Here is a 27,206-nt window from a genome sequence, read left to right as displayed (position 1 = left end):
TCTTGGTGATACCGGAGTTTGTAAGTGTTTTATAATATTTGAGCTTATTAGAAATTTGCATATTATCATTATTTTTAACATATAATTAATGTTTATTTATAATTGTGAAATAACTATAATACAATCTTTATCAATTGTAAAAATAGGAAACAATGTTGATCTCTTTTCCTGTGATTTGAATTTTCAAGATGGTGCCGACCAAAGACCAGTGGGCGGATTGTTAAATTGCATTTGCTGTTGAGCATCTGCTATATATTGTTTTTGTTTGTTTTTAGAACGACATACATTTTGCAAGCAATGTATAGGGGTCGCAACCTTATGGTGAGGTATGGTAATGTAACCATTATTTGGAAGATACTGTATTCGCAAGGTACGAACATCCGAGAGATATAAAATGTCATCTGTAAAGAGAAGGTGTTTCAAAATAAGCAGAATATTTTAATGGTGGAAGCGTTAAGATCCTAGAAAGCATGCTAAGAATCTTTAACATGTGCATTGCGTAACAATATTAAATGATGCCATTATAATTTATGCGCCTTCATTCCTGTTGCGGGCACTGTACCTTGACATAATAATAAGGATAACTACAATCATCATAATTACTGGTTACAATAGGTGATGGTTCATACCTATCAAATATAACATTGGCGTCAACTTGAGAGGTATTTATATCAGGTTGATTATTATCAGAATGTCCTTGAAACCTTCAGTTATAAATACGGTCGTCATGTATACCTTAACGGTCTTGCCATTTTCCTCTATACATGTGTAAGAGTCTACCAAAAGGAGTTTAATTCTTGTAATTATTCAAGTTCAGTTCAAATCAACTTCATTTATAATTTAGCTTTATCATAACTGCCAACATTTATACCTAAATGTGGTTATTAAGACTGCTTTTAATATCTCAGTTCAATGGCTACATCTTTAAAAACACCGATGATACTGATAAGGACATCATTCACATTACAATGTATTTATTTGTAGGTGAATTTTGTAAGGTTGGTGATGTGTTTACACCAACATCTTCATGATCACACATCATATTTGATAGGACTGACATGTTGCCATTCTCACTTACATATATTAAGTTGAAATAATGGCATGCCTATCGACTGATTGCACTATATTCATCTTGGCACCTAAAATCCCGCTAAGGCTTTGATTCGTGTCACTGGATTTGATGTTTGACTATCTAATCCCACCAATAGTCAACACTTAATGTAGTGTACAAATCCAGCTGTGGTATAGAGACCCTTTAATCTTCATTAAGTGTGGTAACGTGCACACGACTTTGTAACTAATAATTGGGCAGGATTGTAAAGAACAATTATGGATCCACAAACAATAAAATGATCACATTTATGACAATGTTCTATCTTAAACAGAAATTGTTAGAGTTTGAGGACTGATGATACTTGTTTCAGGCAGCTGTCAAAGCCTATAGATCTATTTAGCCGCAATATGCTATAATAACATCTGTCATAGTGGGCTTCTCTGTATAACGTTTTATGGCAACTTAGCTGTAATGCACTGTACTTTGCAATAATCCCTTTCTTTTGAAGGTACAACCATTTTAAGATTAAACTTGACTCGCAAAGAATAAAGACTTTCCGAAATTTTCATATTTTAATAAGTGTTTAATTTTTAAAAATCTAAATGTGAATAAAATAAAAGTATTGTAAATAAAAGCAACATATGTATATGCAAGATAATTCAGTCTTAATTATCGTATAGATCTTCATCTGATAACCTACGCATTATTATTATTCATCACTGCCGATTTATTCATCCAAATGTGAAAACGAAAGTTCAAAGTGTGGTCGAGTCAGTGACTGTTATAATGTGAAATAAAAATCCAAATTCATATTATCTATTCTTATATAATGATTGATTTAATGCAAAATAATAATCTAAAGTCATTTTTTGTCTTAAAATCAAAAGAATTGCCGTCAGCAGAAAAAAATTCAATAATGTAACATGTAACTAACCGAAAGTTCTATGAAATCTGACTGAAGTTAATCGTTTTCGTGCCTATTTATACCAAAACTGAGAAGTTCAACGACCACAATAACGTTTGAGAAAATGTCAAGCTGTACATTTTGGTCAATGGACAATGTTTGTCTTTCGAAATCTGACCTATTAACGTTCGGAAACGATCATTTCCATACACAAAGAACGCTGTCAACCAACCAAACATCCGGACATCAACAATTCTTTGCTCAAATTATATGAAAGTTTACACACAAAGATGATGAATCATTACATATAACGTTTATAAAAATGACTAATAACATGGAATGGTTCTAAGTCTGATGCTTTTGATGAAACTTTGCTTGAAATTATTTTGTTAACTTAGCTCCAGCAACAATTGCTATTGACAACGAAAGTTATACAACCTATAATGCATCATCAAACAATAACAACTGTCAAAGTTTATCAAGTAAAAAATACTATAAATGCAACCTCCTAGCTAAATGCATGCTGTTTACAAGAAAATATGCAAAAAAAAAATGAAGTTAATCAATAATAAAATTCTTGCAACAAGGTTTTCAATCAGACAAATTAACAAACAAAGGGACAAGATGTTAACAATGACGATATTTACATGCGATTTGAGTCTACAAGTGAGAGTATATCAATATAAGCTGAAGAATATGATGTGATATGCACTGACAAGATTAATATTGACATTGATTAATTTCGCGTTTAAATTGTTAGAAGTAAACATAACATCATTTTCTCCAGCTGCAAAAACTACAAATATATTTTATTTTTCATAGAAATGTTACGTGACTAGGAACAACACAAATTCTAATGCTTAACTAACTACGGAGTACATATTAAATAAATAAATAAATACGCATTTATACAGATGCATACTACCTAGTTACTAAAAGTAAGAATAACTGAAGAATATCTGACTACAGGGTGTTTCATAATATGTGATACACTTTCAAATAATTGTTACTTTACTGATTTTATAGCTACAAACAAAATGCTTATACCAAAATAAACTACACACTTCACCATTTTGAATGCGACGTAAAACACTGGAATACGTTAACGTCATGACGTCATGTATGACGTCATTATTATCTGTTTTTTTTCAAAATGGCGTTGTCCATGGACAAGTGTCAAGATATCATAAAATTGTACTATGAACACTATTCTATCATATCTGTAATAAGAAGAATGAGGAAAATGTACCCTGCCGATAGAAGGGTGATCAGACTACAAGTAAGCAGAGTAGTTAAAAGATTTGAGCAGCATGGAAGTGTACTTGATCAGAGACACCGTAAGCATGGCCATTTTTTTTCCAAGACCATATATCTTTCAAAGGGTGACACAGGCAACATTTTCATCTCTTAGTTTTGAATTTATCATTCGTTATTCTGTAAATTCCCTCAGACAGTCAAAGGAACAAAACTTTTCTCTATATAAAGAATAAAATGATGGTTTCTTAACTTGACCCGCGTGGGTCAGGTTAGAGCGCTAGCATTTCACAATAGTTGTCAACAGAACTCTGGAAACGTTAAAGAACAAGTCAAATAAATGACTTAGGCTTGTTTCAATTATACAATATCAACAATATCTGTTATTATAACTTCAACGGTTTGTTCAAGTCACCTGACTTGTTTAAAAAACTATTTGGTGATTCTATTGGCGTCTAAATTTTGTTCAACATATAAAGATATATTTACGCTTCAAACCAAAAATATATAGAATTTAAACAGAATGCTGGAACTTCAAGAAAAGTCATTTTAGCGTAATTTGGGTACATAAGATCATTTTAATATCTTTGTCATTATTTTGTCTGAAAATCCCTTTAAAATAAAGTGTCATAAATGTATCAAATATATTCTATAATTCTCGATCAACTGCTGTATACTAGAACATTTATAACCGAAATTAAATCGACTTTCAGCTTTTCTAAAGGTAAAATATGTTAATTTTTGATAGATCGTTTCATATAATTGTCAAATCAAAAGAAGTATAATGGTGATAAATGAATTTTGCCGAAACAATAAGGAAATCCCTCGATACTTCTGATATACGGCCCGCTCTCTATATGTAAAGTAGTAAAGCGGCGATCTTCTATTTTTAGAATCGAACCTCACTGGCGCGCTATGAATTGCTCTCTTGACGTTGTTTTGAAGAAGGCATAACAGTTATATGATGAACTTTCCAAACTAAAAATATTGAAATACATAGTTTGAAACAACACATAAGTGTTTTTCCAACAGAAAATAAAAACTGACGGTCGCTTTAACTTGCAATATTTTAAAAGTAATCCCTCCACAGGCTTTGATTTCTTAAAAATCCCAGATTGAATACGATTAATTCCCGATAAAACCATCAAAAGAATCAGAATATTGTAAGGAAACAGAAAATGTGTTCATTTTTAAACACTGAATACATTCCATATTTTGTTTGTTTGTTTTTTTCATTTTACGTCTTTTCCCAACAGTATTTCAGTCATATAGGCGGGTAGTTTCCTAACCATCGTTCCTGGAGAGTTACACCAGTACTAGACTACCTTCCTCCGCGCTAAACTACCAAAACATCTCCCGGGGATCGAACCCACGCCAGAGAAGTAACTGGATTAGAAGTCATCGACTCTAACCCCTCGACCACGGAGGCGGTTTCCATATTTTGTCTATAAGCTAAATGTTGTATATCATAAGCAAACCTGTATAATTAAATACTATAACGAAATAAAAAATATTGTCGAACATTTCTGAATGTTCATTATAATTGTGAAATATAGAACATCATCTAAAACGGCAAAATGAAAATTTAAAACGGCCCATTTTTCCAAATAGAAAATGTCTTTTTTTTTAATTTTCTGTAAACATGTTACCTATTTATTTTTCCCAATAATAAGCATAGTTTTACACTCACAAAAACACAATAATTCAAACTCAAATTGTCTTTTTATTTAAAAAGAAGAAGAATAATGATATATAATACATGAACTAATTCAACTAAGTTTTTGTAGAGGTTTTAATTTTTAACAGTTCTATGGGCGATTTTATGTAATAAATTTTTAATTACAAATCTAAGCTGTCAATCATTAACTCTTATGTCAAAAAAATAATTAGAAATATTATAACGTCTTCCTATTTTTCTGTTAACAGTAGGAAGAAAATACATATCAGTTGATGTTATACTATTTGACTGATTGTAACATAATGAAAAAGACTCATTATTATAACATGCTATAATCATTCATAACTTATATTTTCCAAAAACACTTCTTATTTTGATAAACAATTATATCTTCTACTCTCCTTAAAGAGAGAACAACAGACAGTTATCTATAACCCATTTACGTCTTTACAACAACAACAACAACAACAACAAAAAAGAGAGAAAGTATAAAATGATACAGGTATTATCTTACATTCACCTTTCATTTTTCCAAAAACTAAAGAATAAGCATCAAAACAAATCACTTGTAAATACATAACCAACATATACCTTTACAAGGAAAGAAAAAAATAGTGATACATACAAAGATCATCAAAAACGGTCAAATAAAAATGTAAAGCGGCGTATTTTTCCAAATAGAAAATGTATTCCATATTGTCAGCATGTGTACATACATGCAAATATTTGTTCACATATTTCTCATTATTATATCATAACACGGGGATGAATTAATCACATTTGTTTTTAATTAAACCAAAAATATACGAATTTACAAAGTATGTACGCAATATAAGACTTAGTTCCAATCTTTAATATCTTCTGACACATTTGCTTTAGAAATGTTATCTACTTATCTTGCCAACTGTTAATAAGAAAGTTGCCATCAGAAATAATGTCTTAAAAATAGAAAGGTAGTTACGCAATAATCCTCAGGTTAACATTTTTGTTTAAACCTTACGTTTTCCGGTTTTCCGGCGTATCTTCATAACGCTACGTTTAAGCGAATATTTTTGCCCCCAACACGCTGCCCAGGTGATACCTTTACCATATTCTGTGTTAGAACCGCCCAAATATAACCCATTTAAATTACAAGCATGACAGGCTCTGTACCACCAGGCTCCATTGTAATTAACGGCACAATTTCCGCTACCTGTTTCGTCATTATCATTGTCGAATGTGGAAAATTTCCAGCCGTTATGATTGCTAAAGGAATCTGCACAGTTTCCATTATATCCCGATACTGACAACCTGTATTCGTCACTTTCGCCATTGACTTTAAAGGTGGAATATTCGGCAAAAGCTGATGCGGGTGAAACATTATCATGTTCAAACGTTTCCATTTCTATATAAAGTTCACTACTAATTGTTGTTAATATATCAATGTATTTAAGACCAACCCAGTACTCGCCTGTTGTGTTCCCAAATCCATCAACGTATTCAGCCCAACCTCTATAGAAGTCCACAGTTCCATCTTGGCGTCGCTGTATAACTGTCCATCCACCATTGGACATATCACACCACACGTCAATATTCACACCTTCAGACGGTTGAATAACATACACACCGTCTTCGGCATAGCCCATCTCATAAAGTGATAAACAGTCTAAAACGCTTGGTTGGCGATGTATTTTCTTGTACAATCCATCGGTTGTCTACGAAAGAGAAAAAATCACAAGATTGTAATCAAAATGTTTTGGAACCTTTTTACGTTCCTTAAAATTTACTATTACCTTTGTTCAATATTTCCTTTTATAATTTGATATGGACTGTTCTTTTAAGACTTTAAAGAACAATAAAGGCATTGGTAAACTTTTCAGCCTTATATTAAAGACGAAACCTTAAAATATAAATGTAATGTTTCAAAGGAATATTTTAATACGTACCTGTAAATATGACGTCAAAACTCTGGTTTTCTTAAGTCCATATACTATGCCTGTGTTTTGATCAGAGTTTGCAATATCTTCCGTACTTGCAGATTCTTCTTCGTCACAAAGGCACGTTTCATTGTGTGTAATATAGAAAAATGCAACGCACTCTTGTTCTTTACAATGAAATTTACAAGTTGAAAAGGATACCCTTTGAGCTAAAGTGACAAGTTTATTCCTTTGTGGTATTTCCGTTACATATGACAAATTATACATAATAGTTTCACCATATTCTGTCCAGTCTTTACTAAAACTGAGTCCAATCAGAGTATTAAGAACGATGTTACTCACAATCCAAAATGCCATTATGAAATTTCTTCCAGTGTCAGAACCAATTTAATATTGATGTTAAAAGTTTTAATGTTTAGTATGCTTAAAGAACAACTTGTCTTAAAACATAGAGATGTCTGTAGTGTTATAAGCCAAACTGATCATTAGAATTCAGATGAGTTAGTTTAATATAAAATGTGTGAGCGTAAACAATGACGTAACGCTGTTCCAGTTGCGTTACATTAGAATCATGTGTAGGAGTTCGCCCGATTTTTGTAATTAACATAATTGAAACTAATTTGTTTTCATTATTTTTTCATTGTCTCTTGACTTGGGAGTATTTGAATGATACTGTGATTGATTGATAGTTTATCTTTCTTGCTAACAATCAGGCATGAATATAAATGCACTCATAAATAAATTTTATATTATTGTGATTTATGCAATCAATCAATATGACAGCCACATCATTTTAGTCCTTCAAAAAGCCAGTATTAATTATACGAGTTTAAAATATTTATTCTTGACAAGAGTTGAACAATATCATCACAGATAATTGCATAAATACAGACTGAGCACTTTTCATTATAACGTATTTCTGAACAATTAATGCATGTTGATTCAGTTTATTTGATGAATTTGATAAACCAAAACTATTATTTTTTCTTTTTTTTTTTTAAAATGTTTAATTTCATAACGTGCAATAAGCAAAAATATTTAAGGTATTCAAGTATGAACATCAGTTGCCGATGGATAAATCCGCCTTATGATCATTCATAGGACAAATAATTATATGATCATTCATGGGATAAAGCTTCCATAAACATCCACAGGAAAAATCCTCCTAATGATCACTCATAGAATAAATTCCTATGGATGATAATTTATAGAATAAACCCTCCTTATGGTTTTCGTAGAATTAACCCTCCTTATCCATATCCATGGGATAAACCCTCTTTGAGATTATTCATAGGATAAAGATAAATCTTCCTTATGATCATCAAAAGGATAAACTCTTATTATTATCATCCATAGGATGAATCCCCCTTCTGATTAATCCTCATTATAATCATACGTAGGATAAATCCTTATCATGATCATATGATCTTTCATCGTATAAACCCTTTTTATGTTCATCCATGCTCATGTTCGAACCTGAACAGTTACAAAGTCAAACACATCATCAAATTTATTTTGGAGTAATCGCATATTTGGAGTAAAGATAGATCTACGTGTATAATATACTACGTAAATGCTGTTTGAAACAATTAAATAAAGAGATTATTCTGTTGTAATACAGTTTAAACATAATAATTAGTAACATGTACCGCTGTATGCTGTATAAGTTTGTATTTCTATGGTGTGGAAATTTATTATTTTCCTTTAAAAGTGTATTTTATTTTTAAAAAAAGTTATAATGAAAAAAGAGAAAAACTGAATCTCTAAAGAACGCCAAAAAACGACAATATTGAAAATGTTGTGTAAGGATCTGACCATCTAGTTCTGAAATGTACTTCCAACAGAACTTATACTCGTAATGAAATCCAAGTGGCATTGTGAAATCCTATAGCTTTATATATTGTTGATTTCTGCAAGAAAAAGATTCACTTACCTGATTGACCAAGGGACACTGTTAAGACTTTTTTAGCTGGTAGAAGTGTTACACTAACCTTTATGTATAGCAGAAAACTGACTTACTCTTTATATTTCCTGTGTAGCAGACGTCCAATGACAGACAGCCTTGAAATCTGTCATTTATTATTTTATATTGGAGATTTCTTATTGTTAATATCAATTTAAAACAAATTCACGTCAAGAAAGTTATTTATGTAAAGTTTATGTTTGTTTAAGGTCACAAATCTTTAAGTCTTCACTACATGTTCCTGTTTATTCACTATTTTCGTATGCAGATTGTATATCAGATTTCAATATGGCTCCCATTGAAATCCTAGATTTCATATTCTGAAATCCGGCCGTCCGTCCATTGGAGGATTTCCGGATTTCTGGATTTTCACTGGTGGATTTCAAACATCGAACCTAATAAAAGTTTGAATCAAAATTGTCACTTCGGTCTTGACTTAATAAAATTCTGGAAACAAGTGATCCCTCGGAAGCATTAATCACAACAAAATTACAAGAGAATTGCAGACTATGTTAAGTTTTAAAACTGTCTTAGTTCAATTTTAATAAATATCTTAAAACGTCATCGGTATCCACTCTTGTAAGTTATTATGTATTTAAATCCAATATTTTTAACTCACTAGACACTGTCGTTGCCGAAAAATCTTGTTATAAACTTAGAAACTGTATAAAAATTGTATTTAATTTTCCCTTCCTGGCATACGTTTACAGTTGCAGGCTCGGTTTTATTGAGCAAATTAATAAAAGGTGCTACAGCAAATTGCAAATTATCTTTCATGTCCCCTAGCGCCGGCTTAAGCAAAATTCAACATTTTAACATGAACATGGTGAAAATTTGATTTTCGAAACATCCGCAGAAACTTAAGTTTGCTGCAAGTATGATATTTTATGCCCCATTTCAGCACCGTTTTTTCTTCAGGTGCATATCATCTCTTTATACATTATAAGAACTTTTTTAAAACACCTGTTTACACTTTATAACAAAAAGACATTTCTTTTCAATCATGGGATGTAATGTGCCGTCAGAACAATGTGCCGTGAGAATAAAAATTCTAAAATAAGGCTTTTTCTTTTTTTCTAATTACAAATATTATATCGAAATATGCATTTCATGGTGTTCATTGGATATATGTTATGTTTATACCGTTAGTTAAGGACTTGATGTAGTGGTCGTAAGTACTTTTGCTTATTACGAATAAATTGTTTGTCCCGACACTGTATTGTATATGTTGGCTCGTTTTAAACATATTTTATTCGATTTGATTTGCTGTTGGTATCAAACAGCTAACTCAGTGTAAATTTATCTTTATTTAAAAAACAAAAAGGAATACAAATCAGTAATCACTTTTTTTGCAAAGCGAATAATGAGCAAGAATCAAAGGATCTGGACATCTTAGCAAAATTTTATAAAAAGCAATCTGTAGTTATGAAACTCACATATCATAAATGAGCTGCAAAAGAGAAATTTAAAAGCAAATAAATACCCTAAAAATGATTCAACAGTATTCAATTGACCAGACGCCAAACGCGTTATCGCTCCGCCCACTAAGTCACGTGGTATAGAAAAACAAAACCTTGGACAAACATTATCAAAATGGCTACCGCAGCGAAATTACGAGAAATTCCCACAGACGCTTGGGGTTTGGAGCTCAAAACGCCTTTAAAATCCAAATAAAATGCATATTTGTCAATCCCAGGACATGTACTGATCATATATATCAAAAAATCTTAATATAGGCTATGCCGTTTTGAAAAAAAAATCATATTTCAACATCTAGTATTATTATAGATGTTGAAATATGATTTTTTTTCAAAACGGCATATATTAAGATTTTTCGATATATATGATCAGTACATGTCCTGGGATTGACAAATATGCATTTTATTTGGATTTTAAAGGCGTTTTGAGCTCCAAACCCCAAGCGTCTGTGGAAATTCCAGGAGATATTAGCGAGAAATATTTACCATATACCGTAACTTTGAGACAACGACAGAAGGCAAGAAAGTTTTGTGAAGAGGCTTACATCAGCAGTGTAAGAATATTTACTGTAGAGAGTCAGAAGAAGAATTAGTTGTGAAATCGTGTACGTTTAGGAGCCAGAAGAAAACAGATGAAAGTTACACAACGCTGATTACAATAGACTGTAAACAGAAAATGATCACCGAAGCATTTTGTAAATGCAAGGCTGGGTAGGTTAATTTATACTTTCTTTTAAATTTCATCTTGTTTTTATACAATATGTTATTCCGTACAATGTTTACCAGTGTTTACTCAATAGTCAATACACGGCGACATTTACACACCCAGTATGCAATAGAAAACACGCGATCGGTAACGTGTGTATTGTACTGTGTTGTACATGTATACATGAGTGTGTATATATGTTCTGTGTAATATCGGTAAATCTTACTGCTCTGTAACTTGGATAAAATAAAATTTACATGAAAAAAGGTAAACAAATATTAAACTGTCACTGTGTAACATCGATTTAATTTTGCATTAGACTCGTATCTTTTTAACTGTTAAAATAGTTTGTAATCAAAACAACATGTTATTTAGATCTACCAACATTTGCCCATCGTTTTTAAACAGTAAAAATTCAAACCAATTTTATTTCATTGAAAGACAACTTGATGTTTAAAAAGTAAGCATTAATATTGATGCATTTATCCATTTTATCTATTTGTTACATGGCCAAAACTTAAGTGTTTTTTTTCCATTTCCAGTACATCTGGTGAATGTGCACATGTTCTTGCTGTAATAATGAAGTTAGCAGACTGGCTTATTGAGGGGTTAGAGGATGTACCGATACAGCCAGCATGTACCACTCTGCCACAACAGTGGGATAAGCCCCGTGGACCAAAAAATCAGCCAGAACCAGTATCAACTATGGTCATAGCCAAACCAGGAAATGCTAACAGAAAGAGGAAACCTCTCACACCTGTATTTGATGATAACAGGTATTTATAATTTTAATGTTTACATAATATAAAGTTTTTTTAATAAATGTGATTTCTTTTATCCGAATTTAATGACTAATAAATCAAATAAATAAATATAAATAAGTAAATAAATAATATCTGTTTTTTTATGATTTAATTATTATCAACACAAAATTTACAGTTTTTCAACATGCAACAAATAGTCATAGTAAAATATGATAAACAAAATCAACACATATCCGTAGCACTGTGTTTAAATAAATAAATGTTCAATCATGGTAGTATTGTATACACGAGGTTGCGTATGAAATATTACAAATGAAAAGTATAAGTGTTTGATATTTTCTATATAAAAACTAAAATCTAATCCTGATTTTTACAGGAAAATTTCACTTCACAGCACAGATGTTACATTCTTACAATCACTTCAAAACTGTCCTTTATCATATTTGTCTACAATGCCTGAAGAGACAATACAGACAGACTGTGGTAAACAGTACCTTGGATCAGCTCTGGCATATCAGGTTTGTAATTCATTACTTATTCCTTTATAAGAAATGGCATGAATCCAGTGAGGAAACAGCAGCAAAACCATATTTGATTTATACAAGGAAACTAGCTTAAGGTCTTCAGCGTACACGTTTATATACTATGACATGACGTGAACGCTGAAGATAACCCCATAGGGAAAGTCCACCAATAATCGTGCCAGGAATCTGACACGCTTGTATTTATTCATCGAACATGCCATGAAGTAAAGAGAAGCATACCTTGATAAAACTATATATAATCTGTTGATAAGCCAAGGATGGACAAATAAAAATCTTATTACGAACATAAACTAACTAATAGTTTCCGACAGGTAAAATTTTTGGCACTTGGCCGCCATATTGCCAAAATGTTTGATCACGTGATTACGAGATTGACCTTTACTAACCCGTGTGCCTCCAATATTTTTATAAATTTTTTTTTTTAAAGATATTGAAAAAGGTGATTTACTGACTTTTATATTCAATACAATCGTATTTAATTACTAAAAAATTAATGAAAATAAATAAAAACATTATCTTGAATAAAAGTATCGAAATCATGTCAACAAAATGTTCTAAATATAGAACACGACTCTATTCAAATCTGTTCCCGCGAATGACGTCATACGAGATCTGGCGTGGCACCTGAATGTCATGGCCAACTGTAGTCGGCGTAAATCGATATTTTACAGTTAAATAGGCAATTTTAATGACGGTATTAATATTTTGATACTTTAATTGGTATAGAATGATATTAAAATGATTGTTTTATCGTAAAATGCACAAGAATTGATTGGGTCAAGTGTATTTGCAAGTGAAAAACAAGAATAAATCAACTTATGTTATTCTGGTTAGGTTTCGTAACGGGTCTAATCCAAAACTTTAATGCCGCATCAGATAAAAAACAAAAATGTTAAAAAGCGGCTTATAAAGTTTTGGAAGCCAGAACTACAAGGAAACAAGCTTAGGTCAATTCTGTTATCAACTATTTTGAATTTTTTGGCTCTAGAAATAGCTCTTTCAACATGAACTCTGTGTGCTGCTATCTTTTATATAAGTTTAACATCACCAGCTGACATTTGTCCTGCGCCTGGTGCAAATGGTGGTATGTACAGTTTCAGCCCAAGTTCCTCAATTTCCTCGCGAATAAAAAAACCCTTATCAACCATTACACCATCTCCTGATTTAAGCTTTCCACTATCAAGAAGCTGTTTCAATAATTTAAGTAAACCACTTTGCTTTGTAATTTCCTTATCTGATATAGACCCAGAAAATAACATTGAAATGAAAGTGAAAGATCCTCGAGGGTCTATACCAACAAGTCCCTTTAATGTTGTTGCTGACTTATAGTCAGAGTAGCACTGACTTTGACTGCGCATTGAACTAGGACGTTCCACTTTTAACTCAGTTCCGTCTAATATTACAATTGTTGTTGGAAAGTCAGCCTTGAATTTTTCGGGCATTTGCATTTGAATTTTTTCTCTATCTGGCCATATTGACACTGACCCAAATCTGTAATACATATAGTTTATCCATCCACGAAATAAAGCTCCTGCATCTTGTGGTGAAATTTGAAATAAATTTGCTATGTGTTTAAATTCAAAATTTAAACGCAATTTCACAAGGGTTAACAATAACTGGTCTTGTAATCTTATTGTTTTTTGGCTAGATATTGTCTTCGGAAAATTAATAGGGCTCTCACCGCTGTAGGGAACTAAAAATTTATATATATTCATGAATTGTTCATAGGTAAAACCTGTGTAAAATTTAAAGTTTTCTCTTACTGGACTGTCCCGAACTGACTCTACATTGAAATGACATTTCTTTTGTACATTATCGTCAAATTTGGTGTTATATGAAGGTTTTTTAGTTGTAATTTTCCTTCTTAGATTTTCATTTTCTAGGACCTGTTGTGCCATTGATTTAGTCTTTGTAGACAATTCCTCTTTCAGAGCACTATTTTCAAGCAACTGCTCCGCCATTTTTCTTTTTAATTCCATATTTTCAGCTGCCAAGGCCAACATGTCTAATGGTGATATCATTGCTGATTCTGTAAAACATAAAAATTCATGTTTAATATAAGTTTAATAATAAGCATTGTAAAATATTTTGCAGGTTCCACTCATGCAGCCATTAGAGCTACAGGGTCAGAAACTGATTGTGGAGATCTATCAATGCCATTCCAGCCAAAAATAGAATTACCGGACCTGGCGTTAAATAATAGTGATAAATGGGCTATTTTGGTAAAATCTCAGGAAGAAGCAGAGGCCTTAGAAATGTCCACCAGAGATCAAAGCCATTCAACAGTATGGCATAAAGAAAGAGAGAACAGAATCACTGCCTCAACATTTGGGAATTTTATGATTCGTAAAGCTGATTTAAATGATAAATTTGTAAAAAAACACGATACAGCCCAAGTCCTTCAAATCTGTGCCCACTTCATATGGCAAAAATAGTGAAAGAGTCGCCATCAACATGTATCGAAAAAAAAACAAAGAATCATGTACATGAATGTGTAGTGAATCCCCTATTTCCATTTCTTGGTGCAACCCCGGACGGGAAGGTCTGTCAAAATGGACAGTCTGGTATATTGGAAGTTAACTGCCCCTATACTATCGGAGACTGGAACATTTTAGATGCGTTAAGGAACTTTGAAAAAAAGAATAACTTGTTTGTTGAGGAGGTAATGGAGAAATATTATTAAAGCGCACACATAAGTACTGGTACCAAGTACAGGGACAGCTTTTAGTAACAGGGGCAGAATTTTGCGATTTTGTAACTTTTACAAAGAATGATCTTAATGTGGAAAGAATTTATCCAAATAAAACTGACATGAAAGAAATATTAGGTAAAATGTCTGCAGTATATGTTGAGTATGCTAGCAAACTCTGAACTCATTTTTCAAATGCATTTTTGTTACAGATTGAGATTGATCTGTTGTTACTCCTTGAAAGTTGTATTGCTGGCTATTTTCTTCATCACTGAAATATTTATCAGTTCAAATCATATCACAATTACCTTATGATTCAATAGAATATTCTTATTTTGGCAAAAATGTACATGTATCTCTTGAACTTTTACAATAATAAATATCAAATTAACTTTTAAAAATGTTACTGTTATAATAAAGTTTACCTACAGGTATATTTTATGCACATTTAACACTTGAATATTGTTTAAGTTATGATTAATATACATGTTTACATGTATGTGTAAATACTTACTTAGTTTGTAATTGTGATAGGATTTTGCGCCGCTTTTTGGGAGGCTCTGACATAGGTCTAGGTTTTGGTGGAGCTCTGCATGGTGTGTGCTTAGCTGCTGAACCTGTACAACTGTATAAGGGTCGGGGTATTGCTCAGATGGCCCTCCTTCAGGGAAATGCTGCAATCAAATTGTTATAGCTTACTGTATTAAAAATTTTCTGTTCGTTTACATCCTTTTTGCAGAAATAAAATATGTTTAACAGGAAAATGTGTTGTTTTATCTTTTAAAGATTTTTTCATTTGTGAAAATTTGTCTGAACCAGATATTTTACAATAATGAATTATTGCATATAAGCTCCCAAAATTGGGTATAGACTTCCAGTTAGCGTGACTAGTCAAGTAGGAAACAATTAACTGTATTAATTTGAATATGATTATGGCCAGCACACCAGTGTGAGGGTGAACGGTCTTGGTACGAAATGTATAGCATTTTCTTCATAGAAAATCTTTTAATTATGGATTGGCGTAGGATTTTCCTTATCTATATTTAGGTCTGGTGACGTCAATTGTATTTACCTGGGTTAATTGTTTTGGTTCATTGAATTTTTGTATTCCTACGCCGTCTATAAATATTCAACAGTGCGCGTAATCTGCACAGTTTTTGTCAGACACGTTCAGTTATCAGTCGTTTCTTACTTGTTCTTCAATTTTGTTAAAAAATTTTTTGGCGGTTTTAACTGTAATCGTCAGAAATCGTTGAAGTTTATTTATTTTTCAAGAGAAAGGAACTGTATTATGTAGTACTGTGGTATTGTGTGAACGGAAGGAACTCTCGGAATTGGGAATATCCCGCCGAATGAATTCGCAGATAATTTCTAGTAGAAACAAAGAAAAAAAAGTTGATTATAAGATGTTAGCTGAGGAAGGAGTGAAGGTGTTGATTGACGATGTTCATAAAATTGAAGACAAAGAAATGGGCGCGAAACCTAAAAAGTCGAAAACGAACAGTGAGAAAATCCTGTCAAACTCCAATGCGGATAAGCCAGACGAAGTGAAATCTACCAAGTCACCGTCAGCTAGTAAACAAACCGGTAAACACGTAAATTTGGAGAAAAGGGCGATGTTAGCTCGTTTAAATGAGTTAGATGAACAGCAAAAGACGTTTAGAGGAGCAGAGAGAGTTAAACTTTTTGAGAAAGCAGATTTTGGAAAGAGAAGCTTTTTGTTTCCTCGTTAGAAAAGTCAGTTTCAGCAGAGCCAGAAGTAGAAACACTTTCCCCACCCAAATCACGAGTGAATTCCGAACGTTTAGGCGCAAGTAGAACATATACGTTAAATCCCCTGGGTTCAACGTTCCACGCCAAGGACAAAGGGAGTAAGAAGAAGATCAGCACTGGTAAGAAGACTCGCATTGCAGCTGCCTTTGACAGTCCTTCGAATCAGAAAGGTATAAACATTGATTCTTTACGCAAAATGACTGATTTGCAGAGAAAGGCTAAGAAAATCATTAGCACAATTGGGATTAGTTGAAATGACAGAATCAGAGACTAGTACGGAGTCCCGATGATGAGTCTAGTTATTCCTTTTCATCCTCTGAGGCAGAAGAATTTTGTTTAGATTCCAAAAAGAAAAAAATCTAAAAACGTTAAGAAACAGGTCACTAAATCAGGATCACTTCCAAGTCTTCAGACATGGTCAAAAACAGACAAAGATTTCCGCATTCAAACTTGAGATTTGACTTTGCTTCCAAAAATGTTTGTTTTGAAAATATTGAATTCAATCTATTTATAGCAGGAGAGTTGGAAAATTGTCATGTCATCTAGAACTGGTAAAACTGAAAAAGAAAGGTCGTTTAGAATTACTCAAGAAATTAATGTATTTTGAACAGTTCTTATGACTTTTCAGCCATTAAAGCAGTATATGCTGCTATTCTCAGAGAAATTGAGTTAGGCCATGGTACTTGGAGTGATGATTTTCAATATGTTGAGTCAGCAGTTTTAGCTAGACATAATAGAAAAGTTAAATCAAAGCCTTTTGCTTCAGGAACACAGAGCTCAAATTATCATTTTAAACCTAGGCCTGAATATACTATGCCAAATGAAAAAACCTTTGTTAGTTCTGGTGATGAATCAAGAGTTTTCTTTTGCAACAAATATCAAAGAAATAAATGTAGTTACAAATCTTCACATTCAATGACATTAAATGGCAGAAATAGGTTCTGTAAACATGTATGTGCCACCTGTTGGCAAACTGACAGGAAGGAATTAGCTCACCCGGAATGTTCAAGTTCTTGTCCGCATTCTCAAGATTGACTTACTAATGGTTTGCGTACTGTAATTATTTCTGAGTCTAAAGATGAAGTAGATTCAGGGATAGTTTGATATTTTCTTGCCGGAATTTTGTAAGCAAACTAATTTAAATAGCAAGGCTAAGGTTTCCAATGTAAGTCATAGTGGCGATGTTATTTGCAATCATAAAAAAAAGTTGCAAGATTTGTGCTTCACTGAAGCAGGTTTTAAGTGATAGCACTGTTAATAAAGTTTCATGTTTATGAACAGGTTAAAGCTTCTGGAAAATTTAATTTTGAATTATGTAAGATTCCAGTCAATGAAAAAATTGATGTTGAATTCATGAAACGGATGTTGGTTGGTTATTTTGATATGCAAGTTTGTGACTTGCTTAGATTTGGATTTCCCATTGAGTTAGAGTTGGAAGATAAATCATTGTTATTTTCTAAAGCTGTTAGTTTTAAAAATCATTCTGGTGCTAATACTTTTCCAGAACACATGGTTAAATATCTTGAAAAAGAAGCGTCTCATGGTGCAATTATTGGACCATTTTCTTCTTGTCCTTTTGCGGATGGTATGGTAGTATCCCCGTTAAATACAGTTCCAAAGTCAAATCCTAATGAAAGGAGGGTAATTTTGGATTTAAGTTATCCAAAAGATGGAACAGGGGTTGAATGATTATGTGTCAAAAGACTGGTATCTTGGAGAAAAGGTTGATCTCGTTTTTCCAAAGATTGATGATTTGTGTCTTTGATTAAGGCAAAAGGTCAAGGTTGTTTAATGTATAAGTTAGATTTAAGGAGAGCTTATAGGCAAATTAGTATTTGTCCCTCAGCTTACAATTTAGTAGGTTTTTGCTTGGAAGAAACATATATTTTTTGATACTGTTTCTAGCCATGGGACTTAGGTCTTCAGCTCATATTTGTCAGAGGGTGACAAATGCATTTGCTTTATGATGTGGAAAAATGCGGTTTGACTTGTTTGAATTATTTAGATGATTTTGGTGGTGTTGAAAATCAATTCATCTGCCAACTTTGCCTTTTGTTTGTTACGAGAGTTGTTTATCAAGAGTGGTATAGAGAAGCTGTGGATAAAGCATTTCCCCCATCAAAGGTAATGATTTTCTTAGGTGTTTTATTTTAATAGTGACACTATGACAATGGAGGTTACTAAGGAAAAGACTCAAGGAAATTAGATTTTGGTTCAAATCTTGGTTAGATCGAGATTCAGCATCTTTAAAGGATATTCAGAAAACTACTTGGTTAAACTGAATTTTGTGGGGCTTGCGTCCGTTCAAGTAGGATTTTGGTTAATCGAATACTGAATTGGTTACGTGAATGTTATGCTGATTGTTAGTAATCAGGTTTTCTTAATTCCTGAAGAAGTCAAAAAGGATTTATGTTGGTGGAAATGAATTTTTGCCTATGTATAATGAAATTTCCCTGATAGATTACGGAGACTGGTCACAGATAGATAGTGTTTTTAGCTCAGATTCTTGTTTAACAGGTTGTGGGAGTATTTTTGGGAATAAGTTTTTTCATACTGTTTTTCCCACAGTTCATTTTGGCTCAAGATTTAAGTATTACTTGTTTAGAAATTTGACAGTTTGGTATCATTAAAGTTATGGGGACCTGATTTACAGAATAAAAAGGTTAATATTTTTTGTGATAATTTGGCTTTTTGCATTGTTATAAACACAGGTAAAGCTCGTAATTGCTTTTCTTACAACAATGTTTGAGAGAAATTTGTTTCATTGGGCATTTTCAGTATATGATTTTCAGTTAAAAAGCATTCACATCTTAGTAGTGATAGAAACCGTATAGCTGATTGTCTAAAGTAGATGGCATTTGATAGATAGATTGTATGTTTCTGAGTTTTTTAATCAGGTTCTCATATATTCCTCAATTGACAGATGTTATTGTCACTGAGGATCATTTTAAGATGGTTCATAATTGGTAACTTCTTATTTCAGATTTAGAGATTAAGACTTTGCGGCAGGAACTTAGACATTCTATTTCATCAGCATTTGCCGAAGGAACAAATAAAAATTTGAAAATACAATGGCGAAATTTTCTTGATGTTTTGTATTTACTTTAGATTACGTTTTTTTTTACCAGCATCCACTTCAACATTGCAATTATATTCACCCAATTCCTCAGTAGGACATTCATATCAGTGGATAGCATCCGCAATTATATTTCGGGTGTTAAAACTTTACATTTGTTACTTGGGTATAGTATTGATCATATAAATTCTTATTTGCTGAATTTATCTTAAGGGAATTAATCGTTTGCATCCTAGATCTGTAAAACGTGCCAGAACCCATTACTTTTAGACATTTTACGCAGCATACATGCTTCGTTTAGATTTTTCAGACCAAGATAATATAGTTTACTGGTGTTTATTTTTTATTTGCTTTCTTTTTAGTAGCCAGGAAATTCTAATTTTAGTTCCTACAAATTCATCTGATATCGTTAAAGGTAAATTTTTAAGCGCATCCTGTATCAAAATATTTTGGAAATTACATTTTAGTGCATTTTAATTGGTCGAAAACTATTCAATTTGGTGAAAGGGAGGTAATTAGTCCATTACTTAGATTGAAAGAAACAGAGTTATGTCCAGTGTATGCTTATGAATTAATGACAGGTTTTAAAATTTCATAGGAAGAATGATGTATTTTCTCTTTAAAAGATGGGTCGTATATATCTTTATTATCTGTTTCAAAAGAAACTACGTCTTTGTATTGAAGATATTGGGTTAAATCCAGATTTTTATTTCCACTCATTCATTTAGAAGGGGGTTTTGCTACATTAGCTTTTTCGTTCTAACATTTCTCCTGAAAGTATAAAATTGATTGGTGACTGGAAATCAGATGCCTTTCGTCATTATTTAGAATTAGGTTGGTCAGATAAAGTACATATTTTATCATATATGTTTGACACCACTTTTTAATTCAGATAATTTGATCACTGATTTTAAAAATTACTTTTAAAAAAATTAATTAATGTACATCTCTTTCATTACAGATGTACGAGTTCACATTCTGAGTGATTCAATTGCCAAATATATTAAAAGGATATGGTTACACTACAGTTTTCCCGTTTAGAGGTACACTTTACAAATGATGATTGACCAAATAGATGCGGATCCTAGTTTGGTTTAAAGCCCCATATATTATTTTACACGTCGGAACAAATAATATTAACTCAAGAGAAAAAATTTTTCAGTTGATGATATAGTTAGATTAACAAACGATTTACTTAATGTTATTTGGAAACACAACCCTTCTGCGCATATTATAGTTTCTAGTATTTTACCTAGACCTGTCGATTTTTTGATGTCACTAATGAAAAGGTTAAATTGGTTAATGAGAGTTGCTAGTAAAATGTAAGGAAAGGAATTGTCAGTTTATTAAGTCATATAGACCATTTCTCTTTAAGGGTCGCCCCAAAAGGAATCTTTATGCTGTCAGGGATGGGGGGCTTCATCTTAATTTTTGCTGGAACAGATGTCCTCAAGAGTTTTTTCATAAACACGATTTCACATATTGTTAAGGGCAAGTTGGCCATGTAGAGTGGATGTTGTCATTTAAAAAGGTCAACAGGCGGCACATACTTGATATTAGTTGTATATTACTATTAGTTAAATGTGGTTATATTTTAATTATTGGTAATTAATTATGTGTATGAGTGGTCTAGCAAATGAATGTTGGCATGCAGGCTAGTTTAGTCACAATGTTTTTCAAAGGTTTTTTAAGGGGGTAGTAGTTATGCTCTTGACCTTTGATCTCTTTACGTGACATCTTGTCTTTATGTCAGTATGTTAACATTTATTTGTTGGTCACCTTGACTTCAATTGTCTGATCAATGTTCTGAACTTGTGTTTTGACATGTTTTGTTTTATACATTTTAGGATAATTTATCAGACGGGATATCTTTGTAAGTTTATTCAAGATTTTTTTTTTTTGTCTAAGTGTGCTTTTTTAAAAATGAAAGTGACATTATCTTCTAATTAAATTGAACCCTATTTATTCTAAGGTTGTTTTATTTATTTATTTTTTTATTTTTTTTTTTTTTTTTGATCGATCTTTGCTTGGATTTATTTACTTATTGTGACAGTTAATGTCATTTTTCATGTTAATGGGAGATAATGTCACTTGAATTTTCTTTGTGCTTGTTCGTGGAATGATTAATTGCTTGTTTGTTTGCTTTATTTTATTTAATTTGCAAGCTTTATTATTATTATTTTTTTTTTTTTTTTTTGCTGCTTGTTTTGTGTTTGGCTGGGTTTGGCGGAATTGTTATGTTCAATTATACTTTGCTCATTAATATTTAATATGACTTACTTTCTATTGTATACTTTGTTTGCTTTCTTAGTCATATTATCATTTCTGATTGTTGTATTTCTGACGTGTCTGATACCTCAGTAAAGTGTTAATATTATTATGCTTCCTTGTTTTTAGTCCTTCCTTTTCTTGATAACAGAATGACATAATTTATAGCATTTTCTTCATAGAAAATCTTTTAATTATGGATTGGCGTAGGATTTTCCTTATCTATATTAAGGTCTGGTGACGTCAATTGTATTTACCTGGGTTAATTGTTTTGGTTCATTGAATTTTTAGCTCGACTTTTCTATGAAAAGGGGAGCTATCCTACTCGCCCCGGCGTCGGCGTCGGCGTTGGCGTCACACCTTGGTTAAGTTTTTCGTACCACCCCACTTTATTTCAGAAGTATTACAAGTATGGCTTTGAAACTTACCATACTTGTTCACCATCATAACCTCCATCTACAGACAAGAGAACATAACTCTGTCAAGGTTTTTGACAGAATTATGGCCCTTTTTTGACTTAGAAAGTGTATTGAGCTTGGTTAAGTTTTTTGTACCACCTCACTTTATTTCAAAACCATTGGAGGTATTGCTTTGAAACTGACCATACTTGTTTACCATCACGACCTTCATCAACAGACAAGAGGGACATAACTCTGTCAAGGTTTTTGACAGAATTATGCCCCTTTTTGACTTAGAAAATACATTGAATATGGGTAAAATCCACTTATTGCCTTAACCCTTTGAGATATTGCTTTGAAACTTTTAATGCTATTTCACATCATTACCCCCATCTGTACGCAAGAGAAGGTAACTCTGTCAAGGATTTGTTTTAAAAATTAAGGCCTTTTATCGACTTAGAATCTTGGTTAAGTTTTTAGTACCAGTCCACTTTTTGACTGAACTGTTTGAGATATTAATTAATTTGAAAGTTGGAATACTTGTTTACAATCATGATTCCCAAACATGTCCAGGAGAAGGTAATTCTGTCAAAGATTTTATTTGAATTATGGCCCTTAACTGTCAATGTTTTGTATTATAGGCAAGCACTAAAAAACTTAAAAAATCTAAAAAAATTCATTCCTATCCACTTGTTCACTTTACCATAAATTATGTCATATAAACATTGCTGTAATATTCAAGGGTATCAAACAACTAGTTCACTTTAAAAATACAGAGATTCTTGTATTGCCTTTTACTGCAAAAACTTTTTTTATTGGCAAGCAATAAAAAAGTCGAGCGCGCTGTCTTACGGACAGCTCTTGTTGTATTCCTACGCCGTCTATAAATATTCAACAGTGCGCGTAATCTGCACAGTTTTTGTCAGACACGTTCAGTTATTAGTCGTTTCTTACTTGTTCTTCAATTTTGCCACTCCCTCCCACCCTGTTTTTAGATTAAATGTTTGAATGTGAATGTATTATTTGTGTAATGTTAATTTTTGGAATGTGAATGTATTATTTGTGTTATGTTAGATTTTTGAATGTGAATGTATTATTTGTGTGAATTTAAATATTGGAATGAAAATGTAATATTTGTGTTTTGATATGCTTATGCTTTATTTAATATCATGACGTTTAAAGTGTTTTGCATTTCTGATGTTTAATAATTGATGTGCGGAATTGTTATGTTCAATTATACTTTGCTCATTAATATTTAATATGACTTACTTTCTATTGTATACTTTGTTTGCTTTCTTAGTCATATTATCATTTCTGATTGTTGTATTTCTGACGTGTCTGATACCTCAGTAAAGTGTTAATATTATTATGCTTCCTTGTTTTTAGTCCTTCCTTTTCTTGATAACAGAATGACATAATTTCTGTCACCCAGTCTACTTTTTCACATATTCCAAACAAACATATATAGAGCGTAGTCAGTGCAACTCATGACAGAATGGATTCCATTCAGCTGCTGAAAGTATTTCAAATTTGTCAAGGCTTTATGCAAAACTAAATACGCCGTCTGATACAAAACCGGCCATGAAAATGATAAGCAAAAACATTATACCCCACCCACTTTCAGGAACATTTTCCTAGTCTACTCGGTTTAGAACTTAGAAACTTATACAAAAAACAATTTTAAAAAACTTCGTTCTTTCCTTAATTTGTTCATACCTTAGTGCACACATATAAATTATAAATCCTGTCAATTTTCTCTACATTTAGTTGATCGTGAGGACGTCCACAAGCCTTGATCCAGCGTAGGCACCTTTCACGGTTTCTTTTAGGCTTCGGAAACGGAATAAACTTGATTTCCCCTACTAATCGATCAGGGAAACGAGAATCTGACTTGCATAGTCCCCATTGACATCTTTTAACCATTTTATTTTGATTTTTCACGATAAATTTATGAAATTCTAATACATCGGATAATTCGTCGCCGTGTTTCTTGGAACCGTAATGTCTAAGGGTAATGTCTAAGGTAACACCGCTTGGGGGTGTGTGAAAATCGTAATCGCTGATTGGCTAAACGGATATCATTTTATCGATTTGATTGACAGCTGGCGTCTGGTCAATTAAGAAAAACTGGCACCAGCCAAGTAGGTTAATGACAAAAAGATAGAGCTACACATACAACAATACAACAAACACCAACAATAATGTTGCGGTGAACAATCATAAAATATCGGAAATATAACATCTTTGAGAAGATGTACTTTGCGGCGTTTACGGCATCCGCTCGGAACAAACAACGCTATTTAGCGCATCACATTACTACCCGATTCCGTGCCTAAAAATAAACACTTCATTTTATTTTAAATGATTTTATGTGCTTCACGGCACTCCGATCAACAAGTATTTTAAATGTATGAAATATGATTTAGTCATTCAAAATCGTACTACAATTTCAATAGGAAAATAGCGAATTTCAACAAGCAATTTATCCATTATTAGTCGGCCGTTTCGGATGTTTACATCATATCAACCAATGCATATCAACTACGATTACATGAATATACGTTTGACTTTATGTGTTTTATAAAGAATGTACATTTCCTTTTTTTATATTTACCAAATTGAAAATTATTTTATAATGCAGCGACGTGCGACACTATTTTTAATTCTTTGCCTTTGAGAGGAAAAATGTTTGCATTCATGCCACTTTTTTGAAAACTATTGTACTCAATACCGTCGAACCAATGTAGGAACAATTGACTTACCAACACTTTATCTTGGTAATCTTTTTCAGAAAAAAATTAAAAAAACTTCGAATATGTTGAATTGTACGGTGGCACAAAGGTGACATGTGTGTGTTTTTATTTATCTCGTGGCCACGAGATACTATGTCGTGGCCACGAGTTACTAAGTCGTGGCCACGAGATAGCTAAGTCGTGGCCACGAGATACTATGTCGTGGCCACGAGTTACTAAGTCGTGGCCACGAGATAGCTAAGTCGTGGCCACGAGATACTATGTCGTGGCCACGAGTTACTAAGTCGTGGCCACGAGATAGCTAACTCGTGGCCACGAGATACTATGTCGTGGCCACGAGTTACTAAGTCGTGGCCACGAGATAGCTAAGTCGTGGCCACGAGATAGCTAAGTCGTGGCCACGAGATAATTAACCAATCAGAATACACTATATATATTATGAATTTTTTAAACTTAACAACTTACTTTTTACATGCAACATTATTCTTTGAAAATACTGAAGATATTCACTTTGAACTTGTCTTTAGGATCATATTAGAAAGTCACCCTTCAAGGCCCATCAGACATTAATTTGGACTATAGCTCTTTGTTGGGACAATTTTGTGATCGCATTGGTCAGTTTGTACGTACTACGGCCTGTTAACCTTGTTCATACGATAATATGAGAAGGAATAAGTCCTGGTTTATTTTATTTGGAAGGGACATTGCCCATGGACAGTAGATAGCCTATAAGGTAAAATCCTTGTCTGATGAATAATTTAGAAGGGATAAGCCATGGTTTATATAACCCAGAAAGATCATTGCACCTGATCAGTAGATGACATCTAATAATTTAGAGGTCATTGGGTCAAAAATCAGGGTCACAGTGACGCTAAATGTAAAATTATTGACAAGTCAATAAGTTGTATAAATGGCACTTTAACAGGCTGGTAAAGTAGGGGCATCCTTGTACTAGTTAATAAGGGAAATTCACATAAATGGTGTAATCTGATTGGTTATTTATCTCGTGGCCACGACTTAGCTAACTCGTGGCCACGACATAGTATCTCGTGGCCACGACTTAGCTATCTCGTGGCCACGACTTAGTAACTCGTGGCCACGACATAGTATCTCGTGGCCACGAGTTAGCTATCTCGTGGCCACGACTTAGTAACTCGTAGCCACGACTCAGTAACTCGTGGCCACGACAAAGTATCTCGTGGCCACGAGTTAGCTATCTCGTGGCCACGACTTAGTAACTCGTGGCCACGACATAGTATCAAGTGGCCACGACATAGTATCTCGTGGCCACGAGTTAGCTATCTCGTGGCCACGACTTAGTAACTCGTGGCCATGACTCAGTAACTCGTGGCCACGACATAGTATCTCGTGGCCACGAGTTAGCTATCTCGTGGCCACGACTTAGTAACTCGTGGCCAAGACATAGTATCTCGTGGCCACGACTTAGCTATCTCGTGGCCACGACTTAGTAACTCGTGGCCAAGACATAGTATCTCGTGGCCACGAGATCAATAAAAACACACACATGTCACCTTTGTGCCACCGTAGAATTGTCATATTCAGGTAAATGTGAATTGCTGATTCTTTTTCAAAACGTTTTTATGCCACATTCCAAATACCTACTTTTACCGATTATCCTTTGATTTGCCTTAGAATTTGTAACGCTTGGTCTGCCAAGATGAACAGTAAATAGGATCTTGTTTATTAGAGCCAATCAAAATCACGCTGCCGTTTTCCTTTTCTTTTGAGTTATACTTACCATCGTATTTACACCATGACAATATGTAAGGTTAGCGTCTACTATTTATTTTATTATGTATTTGCAGAACATTTCCGGTGCCTCTAACAGTACTTTCAGCGCTTTGATTGAATTCACAAGTTAATTACTTGTTACAATGTTCTGTATCTAATGACCTATATTTCCGTGGTGTATTTAAAGCAAGTCATTAATATTTGAGAATGATCTTTTGTTGGAAATAACAGGTGT

The 27,206-nt window shown here is 32.9% G+C and overlaps 1 protein-coding gene across 1 annotated transcript; it reads left to right on the top strand.

Moving 5' to 3' along the window:
• Window positions 1-10,705: 10,705 nt before the first annotated feature.
• Window positions 10,706-15,069, top strand: LOC132750899 (uncharacterized). The gene is made up of 4 exons (XM_060740973.1): window positions 10,706-10,958; window positions 11,496-11,729; window positions 12,094-12,235; window positions 14,357-15,069. Exons 1-4 carry the CDS (start codon window positions 10,924-10,926, stop codon window positions 14,435-14,437), a joined length of 492 nt encoding a protein of 163 aa, XP_060596956.1. The 5' UTR covers window positions 10,706-10,923; the 3' UTR covers window positions 14,438-15,069.
• Window positions 15,070-27,206: the final 12,137 nt, after the last annotated feature.

This window comes from Ruditapes philippinarum, unplaced genomic scaffold (assembly GCF_026571515.1).
Source record: "Ruditapes philippinarum isolate M1 unplaced genomic scaffold, ASM2657151v2 ctg3877_1_1_1_1, whole genome shotgun sequence".
In the NCBI taxonomy this organism is placed as follows: domain Eukaryota; kingdom Metazoa; phylum Mollusca; class Bivalvia; order Venerida; family Veneridae; genus Ruditapes; species Ruditapes philippinarum.
The sequence above is the reverse complement of the archived record's forward strand: the minus strand, read 5'-3'. Positions and strand labels throughout refer to the sequence as shown.